We start from the raw sequence: 11755 nt of genomic DNA, 5'->3' as shown, positions 1-11755 counted from the left end.
ATTGCGCGCAATTCAACGAGAGACACATAAGGGCGTGTAGAATGTGGATTTGTGTATCATGTGCGACGTTATAAAACGATAGTCATCAAACGCTTTGGACTGTTGGGACTCGGACTAGCTCAGCGGTCCTAATGCCCGCTGCTTTCGAAGTTTGAGGATCTTGAGTCAAGATTCTCCTCTGTTTGGCCGTCAAGTATCATGGCGACCAAACACAGGTTTACGTAGTCAGGACCGAGCTCACCGCCCGTCGTCCATGCCTTGGCATAGGGTGATCAGGCGGCAATCATCGGCGGCTTGGTGCGCGGCGGCAGGGAGTATACTGTGATGTGCAGCCCTGAGCTACAAATTCAGACTAGCGTCCTGCATCACTGTACATACCCGCGCTTGTGCACTATCCTAACACTACATAGTCTTAACTACCCATGCGTCGGCTGAAGCGAGTCGGAGCATGTTGGAGATTTTGGCAAGCAAACCTCAATAGAGAAATTTGATTGGCTCGGAAAGTAGTCAGATGTCTGCGGACTTCGAGGCCAAAAGTGTGACTGTTTCCGAGCAAAGTCTGCAAGCTTCGAAGTTCGAATCGAAGTTTAAGTCTGGAAAGTCAAGATTTCTCACTTGCTAAAAGTCTCTATTATAGCGTTCTATAATCTACATTAAACAGTCAATCGTTGAGCATTTGGTAACTGGGGACGAGTATACTCACAATTAATTACTTGTTTCTGTTGGATATTATGAATATACGGGTGGTCGTGATACAGAATAATTGCTATTTTCTATTATTTGTTGATAAGAAGTTGACATTACATCATGCGTGCCGTCGTGGTGAAAATAGTCACCGATTGGCCAGAATGTGTGAAATTATCCAAATTTCAAGTGATTGCGTTTGGATATTAATATTCCGAAATTCTGCGTAGTACCACTTGGCAATTATTTCCGTCGTTATCTGTAACATTTCAAAAACAATACTCCCGGAGTACTACGTTGTACTAACATTTGACATCTCCATAGGTATTACTGAAAGTAAAGTGGTTGGACGCATTCGACGTCGACGGCATTTTGCACGTGTGAGAATGGTATTGTAGTTAGCGGGTACTATAAAGAACTAGTTTATCAGTTGTTCTACACTCTGCGTAGCCTCAGAGGTATGAACGGAGCAGGGCTGACTGGTTAGCGGTTGGGGCAAACATACTTGCTACAAACAAATTGTTTCGTAAAGTAGTGCTAGTTCAGTGAAACTCCTGATGAATTCTTGTATATTTCAACGAATTCTTCCAGGGATATGAACATCACTAAATCGTGAAGGTAGTCACTATCCTTCTAAAGAACAAACTCCATTGGATTGCTACTTGCCAAAACCTGAGCAAGAAATTAAGTTGTGGAGGTACAAAATGACTTTATCGATTGAGCAAGTTATAAGCCAAGCCTTTGGCGCGTAGCATGTCGGTTTGACGATTAGGCGGTGGTGGATGGGCCCCGGGTTCAAAGTTTTTCCCAAAATCAAAATTTTTGCACAAATAATACATTATGAAAAAATGCATATTGAACTGAAGTTAATCGAAGATATCGTCTCCCCCTTCATAGCCAATGTTGTAGTCCTCGCTGGTGTAGCCAGTTTTTGCACGACCCAACACAGCCTGAATCCGGGCCTTACGATTCTCGCGATACTTCGCCTTGGAGGACGAGTTCTTGGTCTTGATCTTGCTTCCAATCGAGAGCAAGCGGTTCTTGTACTGATTGTAGCCCTCACCGTCCATGTTCCGCAAAGGATTGAACCGAATGTGGACATTGGTGAGGGCCACACACGTCTGAAAGTACATGTTGTACTCATCCTTCTTCCACGTGTACTTATCAGACGCCAGACCCCACAGCGTCTTGAGCCTTCCGAAGAAGTTCTCCACAATCACACGATCTGACGACAACTTAACATTGGCCCGCTCCTGCTCCATTGTCAGCTGTCCGTGCGGTGGGCGCTTCAACGGCGTGAAGCCACGGACGTACTCTTGGATGCCTTGATACCCCCTGTCCGCAAGGACGGACCATTGACTCGGGAAATTGTCGCGCAGCGCGTCGTTGTCGCTGACGTTGGTGTCGCTCGGTTGCTTCTCAAGATGAGTCGAGTGAAAGCCCAAGTTGGCCTTGAACATTTCAAAGTCCGACGTGCTGCCCACAGCACAATCCGTGACGTTGATTGCCAAGCCATTCGGTGCAACGGACACCCAAACCTTGTGTCCATAGAGGCCGTGCTTATTGGAAAAGTACGTCTTCTTCTCTCTTCTTCTCGCCGAACGACACCGCGGGTGCAGTTGTCTGCTGGAAGGTGACGTCAACGGCATATAGTGCCGACTTGTGGGTTGCGAACTGCAGGCCAGCGACGGCAAGCTGCTGCATTGTCCACTTTATGCCTTGCTCGTCGATGTACTTGCGGACCAGGTATGGATGGAGAACGCGAATGAACTGGTTGATGCGATTGCTGAACGTTGCGGCACCCTCGTCAAAACTGGCGGAAAGAATGTCCCAGGTGCCCCCGTGCTTAAGCGTCACGAGAGTCATGAAGAGCATGTCCTTCCCAGTGACAGGACATTTGCGTCCACTGCCGACGTTCCAGTTCTTCGTCACGAATGGCTTGATATTGGTCCACAGCGTGTTGAGCTCGGATGCCGAAAAGTTGGTGAGGGAGTGAACAACTTCAACCCCTTTGGCGGCAATGTACCGGTCCATGACGGGCGAGGCAGAGTCAAGGTCCTCAGCAGTTGCATCATTGGACTCAATCGAGAATCGCTGACGCTTGGATAGTCGGCGTTCGTCAATTGCTGCAAGTGCATCGACTGCTTTGGTAATCGTGCGGGCAGAGGGGAGTCCCTTTGCTGGTGTCGTGGTGCTTTGGCTCGGCATGAACGAGGAGTAGCGGATGACCTTGGATGATATGAAGCAATTTCAGAAGTGATCGACTAAAACGCCAATCTACTGAGCATTCTAGAAAAGACACCAGGGCAAGTCGATGGATAATCACTGTTCAAGTCGTGAATCGCCTAAAATTGATGATGTACTCATTGAAATGACGTGTCAATATGTGGATAGTTTATAAAATTAAAGGGGTGTTATATTGCACAAGTTAATACTCAATCTCTGTGTTGATATCACTTCATTCGCCAGGAGGTCTATGGTAATAAAAAGGTTTTTGAAAAAGTCCCACTCTTTGACAAGGATGCTGGCGCTTCTGATTGGATATTAATGTCTAATATCAGTCAATCGGTGTCCGTAAATCCCTTGAAAAATAGAACCAATCATCAATTGGTGAACGAGGAGGTTTATCCACTTGGACATTGTGCTGTGTAATATTGACCATTTTGAATCAACCATAATTTATCGCAGCGGTTTTCTTATGATCAACTGTTCGCTGTTACTCAATTAATTGGGGGGGGGTAGTTAAATATCCTGGGAGTTTGCAGACTACTTTGCACGCGGGCATACATCATGTTGGGAGTCTGCAGTCATTTAGGTTTTATCAGGTCCAACGGAATTTATTCCAGGCTATGGTGAGAATTTTCTTACCCGACTACCGGAAACACCGAAGCCATTTATTACACATTGACCACCAAACCGACCAAACACAAATTTGCACGTTGTATAAAGTAAGCATATCTTTATTACGTTCTAGTATATCAGTTAACCTAAGACTCCACCAACTTCAAGTTGCTTTTAGTTTTTGTGTCGAAAAGCAAAAGTAAAAAGTAGAATCGAAAATAAGAATTGATTTTTTTCCTAAATTGACTCCCCCTAATGGAAGGCACCCTACCTGAAGGAACTTACAGTTATTGTATTTTGCTTTGGCCAAATCATGATGATGAGGCATGCCTTGAAATGGTACTGGCTGTCGGTCAAACCCGGTTAGTGCAACAATCCAAAAATAAATTAGATTTCACATATGCCGAGGTAGAATTGTGCGCATTGATTGGACAAATATATGTCTGACGTCAACAGTACTTGAGCAACCAATAGAAAGCTAGACCGGACATTTGAACAGATTTCAATTGCCACCCCACAGACTTGGATTTCACTTTCATTTCGACGATGGAGCAACCCAAGCGCCGACAAGAGCGCTACACGAATGCGCAACGCAAGGTGCCATTTGCAGAGTTCAGCATGTTCAACGTCTCCAACGAGCGCCAGTTCTGTCGTATGAAGAACATAGCGTACTCCACATGGTAGGACTGGCGCTTGAAGGAAGCCAAGACCTTGTCAAGCACACGGCATGGACGACATGCAACCCTCGGTGGGCAAGGTCACAAAGAACTTACCCCGATCACCGACAACATATTAGCGTACATGTGAAAGCGGCGCAAGGAAGAGATGTACAGTGGGTACGGAAAGTTTAAGTCCAGCTGCATATATTTTCTATTTTTGGAATATCTCACAAGATATTTGGGGAGCGACGAATCGAAAGTGTTCGTTGGAAAGCTCCTGCGTTAACCAATCAAATGCGAGAATGAATTCGACGAATGTTTTGACCAATAAAAACTTAGCGTGGAACGAACAAAGTACCACTGTCCAAAAGTTTAAGTCCAATTTTGGAAAAGGCCAAAAAAACTTGAAGTCATTAAGCATTAATACTTCGTATGGCCACCTTTGGCTGCAATAACCATTTGCAATCTCTTTGGCATAGAATGGATCAAATTCCGGATGTAATCCAACGGAATTACAAATCAAATTCCGGATGTAATCCAACGGAATTTCATCCCAGAATTTCTCAATTTTCAATTGCAGGTTTCCAAGCGAAGATGCGGGCGATACTCGAAGTTTCCGAGCAATTTCTTCCCAAACATGCTCAATGGGGTTGAGGTCGGGGCTTTGGGGGGGGGTGGTCAAGCGTTTGAATAGCGTTTTCGTCCAAAAAACCCATGACAATGTTGGCCTTATGGATCGGTGCGTTGTCTTGTTGGAAGACAAAGTCGAGGGGCAAGCCCAATTTGGCAAAGTTGTCCGGTAATTGGTCCTCCAGAAGCTCCAGGTAGTCCGCAGACTTCATTTTTCCGTCGATAACAACTAATGTCCCAGTTCCATTGAAGCCAATAGCACCCCACACCATGACAGTCTGCCGTCCGCTCTTGAACGTTGGGACAACACAGGCGTCCAAGAACTCCTCGCCAGGCTTTCTCCACACGTAAACGCGCCCGCAGGACCCAGTTAGGTTAAAGGGACTCTCGTCAGTAAACATAACCTTCTCCCAATCCTCTGGCGTCCACGTTCAGTACTTCTTGGCAAACACCAAGCGCTTATATCGGTTCAGTTTTGACAAGAAGGTCTTCTTGCGTGCAGCTCGACCATTAAGACCAGCAGAGGTGATGCGATTGCGAATGGTCGTCCGCGATATGTCTTTGTCATGGAATATCGCAAATGTTTCTTGTAGCGTTTCCGCGCTGAGGCGACGGTTTTGTTTGACGGCACGAACAATGATGCGGTCCTCGTGCTCAGTGGTCACTCGTGGGCGTCCAGATCGTGGTGCAGCATGCAAAAGACCAGTTGATTTGAATGCCTTGATTATCGTCTTAACGGACGACCTAGGCATGGCTAGCGCTTGTGCGATTTCTGCACTTGTTCGGCCATCCTGGTGCTTGGAAACGACCAACGCCCGAATCTCCGGAGGGTGTTGCTTGGACTTGCCCATTAGTAGCGTTGGGAGTGCGTACGTGTGCTGAAGGCTTGCGTTTGTGTTTGGGAACAATTGAATAATGATGTATTTGATTTAGGCGACGTTTTCATACCGTTGTCGTCACGATTATACTCCTGCCGTGATTTGGCAGCAGATCTTACAGCTGTGCTGACGATTTGAGCTGATGGCAATAGTGTCATTAATATCTGTAAGGGGTAACTGGCTATGTAGGTGTGGAGTTGCCATTACTGTTCAGTGTGAAAGGAAAACCCTGCAGCATGATTGAGACTCGGGAGCTGCCAACGTATCCAAGTGGCTATGTTTACGCTGTTCAAGATAACACCTGGAGAGACGAGCGTGTGTAGAAGTATTACCTGGACGAGCTGTTGGCGCAGCATGTTGAAGAAGCGTCGGTCCTATTGGTGGATAGCCTGGATTATCACGTGTCACCAGCCTCGCATTTGCGGATACGATGTTCACGGTGGTGGAGACACTCCCCCGAGATCGACAAGCCGCTGCCAACCCTTGGACGTTGGGGCATGGAACCACTGAAGGCGATGTTCAAGACAGCGTGGTTACTCGAAGACGTGGGTTGAAGTGATGAAGATATAAGTGCCCAAGAAAAGCCACTTGCAATGGTGAAGTGGACCATCGGTGTATGGGAAAAGATTACAACCTCAACGGTGGTTGTGAATCGTTATACGTAGTATATGTTAATTAAGAGATATTTATAATTAATTTTGTTTTAATTTTATTTAAAAAAATTATTCTATTTAATAATAATAATAATAATATGTGTAAAAAATTAAAAATATTGTTTTAAATTTAAGTGGAAAAAATTAATAGCTATATTTAAATTATCTTGAAAACAAAATTTATTAAAAAAAGAAAATGGATCAAATTGTTGCATTTTAATATTAATATATTTTCATCAATATAAGCTTTGAAACCTAAACCTTTTAAAAATAATTTTTGACGTGTACACTGTAACGATACAGTTATGACGATACTTGAAATATTGAAGCCAATTGTAAATCGATGAGATTGTTTCCCAAGAACTTGAACAAACAAAATTTATTAAAATATTTTGGTACCCATCCCACTACCCATACAAAATCTTCAATACTCAGAGAGGTCCACTAACCGGGTTTGACTGACCACCACTGTAGTACACCTATAGTCAGTGGTGTCGAAGGGTTTGCTTATTCTTTTTTGGCTAACCCATCGACGCAATTGGCATTCCTTGAAATAGTATATTTTCAAGAAATTTTTGCCTCGTAAACAAGTCAACATGCAAATGCCTCACCATTACATTCACAAATACAATTGAATAGCCGTGCACTCCAATTTGGGGAGGTATCGAGTTGACCAATGCTTTGACGTCGTTACACATGGAGGAACACACATGCAGAAGACATTCTGCCCCCTCTGTCGGCCAATATGATATGGCAGGTAATTTTTAAAATCAATAAACTATATACTGTAATGAATAATAATAAAACAACGGATTGGTTCGATTGTCCAGCCATACACTCATGGCCATAATTCAGGGAACGCACACATTTTTGGGATATCTCAGCAACCAATGGGAGTTGGGAGCTGCTGTTTGAATATGATTAACCAATTAGAATGCTGTAAACGTAGTTATGGCTACCAATGAGCGAACGCAATTGTGCAAGGACTTTCCATACAACAATCGATTGTTGCACGTTTATAATTACACGGTCGAACTTGCAAGCATTCATGCCGCTCTAGTCAGCATAGAGCAGATGGACGAGTAGCTCGTTCGCTCAGGAGTCGCTATGACAGTGAGCTTCTGGACAATGTTCGGTCGATGCGGCGTTTGATGCGCTGCAATGGTGTCTGGTGATGCAACTCAGTCATTTAGCTTTCAAATTCGATTTTGGGGGTCAGTGGCACTCGATTTTTATTATTATTATGCCGGCAACGAATGAGCCAATCAGAATCTTGATATATTATTTAGATGATGTGATTGGTTAATTCAAAAATTATTGCGCCAAAATTCTCACGTTCTTATTCAACGTCGTTCCCTGTACTATATACAGTATTAATACGAACTATTTTTTCTAGTCTATTGTAAACTAATCATTTCGTCCAAAGAAATGCGCCAACAATGCACATTTGGATAACTGTAAAAACTCAACAAGCAAGACATGCTCATTGAATTAGGCCCCAAAATGGCGTTTTGGGCCTGAATATTTCTATATATCCGTTTATTGTGAAATCGCTATAAACTTCCAAAATTCGCCTGGTTTGTCTGATCAATATTGAATCACGCCAGATTGATTGGTTTAATATACTTGTCATTTCTGAAAGAGCCAATCAAATCCACTCAAAAATGGATTAGCCAATACCGTCGCTTGATGATTCGATTTGGCGGCGAGATTCGATTCGACGGGGTCTGGAAATTCGTATCGAATCCACAATACCTGATGTACATTTTTCTGGCCCAAATCATAATTTTGGGGCAGAATATCAATAAATCTGATAAATATAGAACATGTCTTGCTTGTTGAGTTTATCCAAATCCAACAATTCAAAGTCGAATTTCCTCGTGCATTGCGCTGGAGAATTACCTACAGTGTTTTAGCCTTTTAGAGGTCGGCTCATGGTCTCATGATCGGTAGGCCGTTCAGTCTCCGTCATGTGTCGCAGGCCGCCATCGTCGTTCGGTTGTACGCCATTATCGTGCGTTTGAATGATCCAACAATTCCACGTGGGATTTACTCCTTGAGGTCCAAAACGCCATATTACAAATGGACCTTTTACCTCCATTTTGAAATTGGCATTATAGTTAATCCCATTTTGTGAGAAAATGGAATACTACCCATTACCATATCAAGTTGGACATTTTTCCAATTAATGTGGTTTGGATATAAAATATAAATTTTGACAAGGGTTGGATCAATGTAGTTTTTGTTCCAATCAATATGGTGCAAATCTGGTACCATAGTTTATTTCATATATACACATCGCATGTTCATTGGAGGATAGGTGAGATGGGTGGAATTGCCCGAAATGTTCACTGCTTTTTACAATAGTATACTCACGTGCAGTATATGTTTCCATTTTGATTGGAACAAAAACCACATTGATCTGAACTTTGTGCATTTTATCCACAACTCGTATTTGTATGGAACTGTTTTACAATTTTTATCACCATATTAATTGGAAAAAAAGTCCAACTTGATCGGGTAAAACGTTATATTATTTTTGAAATGACACCAAACTGTGAATCGAAACTACTAATACGATTTGACAACCGCAACAAATATTGTCAAGTCGGTTCGTAATTGGAGTTGACAGTAGAATCGAATAGACTTTGCAAATCCATTCTAAATCCCCCCCTTTACAAGATTTCTGAATGGTTCAGCCAATGAATACGTTTTCTAAATAAAACGTTGAAGATTGGCAGTGAACTCACTGGGAGATGCGGGAACTGGCGAAAACTCATCATAACTTTAACAAGAAGTTATGGAAGGCCAAAATCGAGGCATTCATAATTGGCGAAAGCGAAACTGGAGTATCTTCGTAGTCATCCAACTTGTTGGAGAGTGACATTGGCTGCTGTACTGACACGTTTTATATCGCTCACTGCATGTGCGATACATGTAATGCTTGCATTCTGAAACTTCGCCCGTGTTTCACATTGAAAACACAACAGGTCCGGATATTTCATTACTTTATTGCGCATATGCATGTTTTTGTGGTACTCGGACGACATGTCGACGACATGCGCATATATCGAAAATGGACGAACTTTGATGACGCTTTTCTCGAGCTGTGTAATACTTAGGACAATACTACTCGTACTACAAGATAGTCCATTACGAGCTCAGCCTATGCAGCATGGTCTAAGCTCTCTCTGGCATGAGGCATCTTACCCGCATGTACACGCTTGTTCTTGAAATACGACGAATTTGCCAAGTTCAAAGTGTCTTTCTCTACAGCTGTTGATTCAGGCGACATGCAATAAGGTGTTCTTGATAGTATTGGTTGTTGTTATGAGGAATGGAGAGTTTCGTGACCCGTTGTGCAGTATGCATTGAGAAATCGCTGACCTGCATCGCGCCTTTCTCCCGCATGTACGCAATCTGCAGGATGTATAAATCGTTGGTGCAAAATTATGGAGATGAATACAAATACGCATACTTTATACAAATATCAACATAAAGATGTTCAAGCGAATAATAATAATATGTAAAAGTTGCCCGCATGGACGCACACGTCGTTTGATTCCGTGGAATTGGCAGATTCAGTTCCTGGTTGACACGCACGTGACAACTTGAATAAAGATGCATGGAGTCAAGGGCCCTTAATACTTCATAGTGATGTGTTTGTGCCCTGTTCCCGCACCTCCCTGTACTTCAGTGAATTCAAGATATATTGCAAAGCTCATTCAAAAACGGTTTCACTACCGTGTAACGTATATTGGTTTAGACAGCCATATAGATTTGGACTCCTCTGTAAAATGATATAATCCTCTGTAAAATTATATATTTGGATTATTACACTTGATTATTGTAAGCATATTGAAATTTACACTATCCGTATCCGAATACTTGCCCCGCCACTGTCCAAATCTATATATGTTACACGGTATTGGATTGATCCAAATTGGGTTTGCGTGAGAAGGACAATACGTTAGTAGATTAATCAAGGTGAAACTACAAGCTGCTTGGGCTATTGAAGTTGGCGTGGTACGACACGTTGGTGTAAACGATGCGGGTGTAGCTGCTCCCGGGAGGACAAAAGTTGAACTTGACCGCGTCCCATGCCTCCGGCCCCTCGGCTTTCGCGGGGGGGTTGAACAAGGGTTTGCCCTTTTGATACGTTTCGTACCCGCCCAAGAACAGCGACATGGAGATCGCAAAGACGGCCCAGACCTTCTCCAGCTTGCCCACCTTGTTGCCAAAGTGCTTGAGGTAAAACACCATGGGCAGAACCATACAGCACATAGCGATACACGACGCGCCCGTGAAATCCACCAAGTCCAACAAACGGTCCTTCCACAAACACGCGACGGCCACGGTGCCAGAAATCACGACGGTCCGAAGCGCCGCGACCTTGGGGTACACACCTGGCTGGCGGTACGTCTTGGAGTCGAGGTCGTGCTCGTCCGAGTCATGTTTGTTGAGCGAGGTCTCGATGGTCTTGTCTTCGGCGTTGGGGGTGTCGTTCGCTTGAAAGTCGCCGCCCTCGATCTCCTGGATCGCATCCAAATGACGGTGCAGCCCCAGCAACAGTCGCTCCAGAATGTAAAACGCAGGGTTGATGATGATGCCAAACGCAATCGTCACGTGCAATTGCATAAATAAGTTGGCCAAGATCACGCCCCCGCGGTTGGCGGTAAACCCTAGCTTGGTCGGGGTCCCGGCGATCGAAAACAGCAAGTTGCCTGGGATCTGGCACCCCACAACCGACACCCCCGAGATGGCCACGGCCATAAACAGCACCGAAATCATCCCCAACGTGAAGAAGATCACACGGGGCATGCGCTCGGGCTGCGAGTGTTCACGCTGCAGTGACGGAATGACAATCCCCGCGCCATACGCCAACGCCAAACTGCCAAATACAGAGGCGATTCGATCGAAGTTCACGTCGGGCGACGGGGTGCTCACGCCCGCTGGGATGGGGCTCATGTTGTCCACCAACAGGTACAACGCGACGAAGTCGGCGATGATGGTGCCGATGGCCCCCGCCGCCGCGGCGAACGCGCCTTCTTTCAGCGTCGGGATCAAACACACGGGCAGCAGCGACAGGCCCATGAGGATGATCCATGTCTCTCCCTCGTACGAATTCGGAAACATGATGGTGCAGATGATGCCACCCAGCACCAAAAACGCAATTGGCACCAGAATGCACGTCAACATGTGCGTGATGAGCACCAACCAGCGACCCACGGGACCGAGGCAGAACTCACCCAAGTCGCTGTACGTGCGCACGCTCTTGGGGGCCACCAGGAGCACCTTGGAGATGCACAACGTGCCGTAAATGTTGACGGCCGCCATAAACACGAGCGCGGCCGTGGCCCATCCGTACCCGACCTTGGCGTAGTTTCCCGGCATGCTCAGGGTTCCGATG

The 11755-nt window shown here is 44.9% G+C and overlaps 3 protein-coding genes across 3 annotated transcripts; 1 reads left to right on the top strand and 2 right to left on the bottom strand.

Moving 5' to 3' along the window:
- Positions 1 to 1550: 1550 nt before the first annotated feature.
- Positions 1551 to 2892, bottom strand: H257_05252 (hypothetical protein; the record flags this gene model as incomplete). Its single annotated transcript, XM_009830053.1, has 2 exons — positions 1551 to 2307; positions 2360 to 2892. The coding sequence occupies 2 exons, from the start codon at positions 2890 to 2892 to the stop codon at positions 1551 to 1553; spliced, it is 1290 nt and encodes a 429-aa protein (XP_009828355.1).
- Positions 2893 to 4071: 1179 nt separating this feature from the next.
- H257_05251 (hypothetical protein) lies at positions 4072 to 4332 on the top strand (the record flags this gene model as incomplete). The annotated part of the gene is made up of 2 exons (XM_009830052.1): positions 4072 to 4152; positions 4210 to 4332. The coding sequence occupies 2 exons, from the start codon at positions 4072 to 4074 to the stop codon at positions 4330 to 4332; spliced, it is 204 nt and encodes a 67-aa protein (XP_009828354.1).
- Positions 4333 to 10288: 5956 nt separating this feature from the next.
- On the bottom strand, positions 10289 to 11739 carry H257_05250 (hypothetical protein; the record flags this gene model as incomplete). The annotated part of the gene is made up of 1 exon (XM_009830051.1): positions 10289 to 11739. One exon carries the CDS (start codon positions 11737 to 11739, stop codon positions 10339 to 10341), a length of 1401 nt encoding a protein of 466 aa, XP_009828353.1. The 3' UTR covers positions 10289 to 10338.
- Between the last annotated feature and the right edge of the window lie 16 nt (positions 11740 to 11755).

This window comes from Aphanomyces astaci, assembly GCF_000520075.1.
Source record: "Aphanomyces astaci strain APO3 unplaced genomic scaffold supercont1.9, whole genome shotgun sequence".
NCBI classification, from domain to species: domain Eukaryota; phylum Oomycota; class Saprolegniomycetes; order Saprolegniales; family Verrucalvaceae; genus Aphanomyces; species Aphanomyces astaci.
The sequence above is the reverse complement of the archived record's forward strand: the minus strand, read 5'-3'. Positions and strand labels throughout refer to the sequence as shown.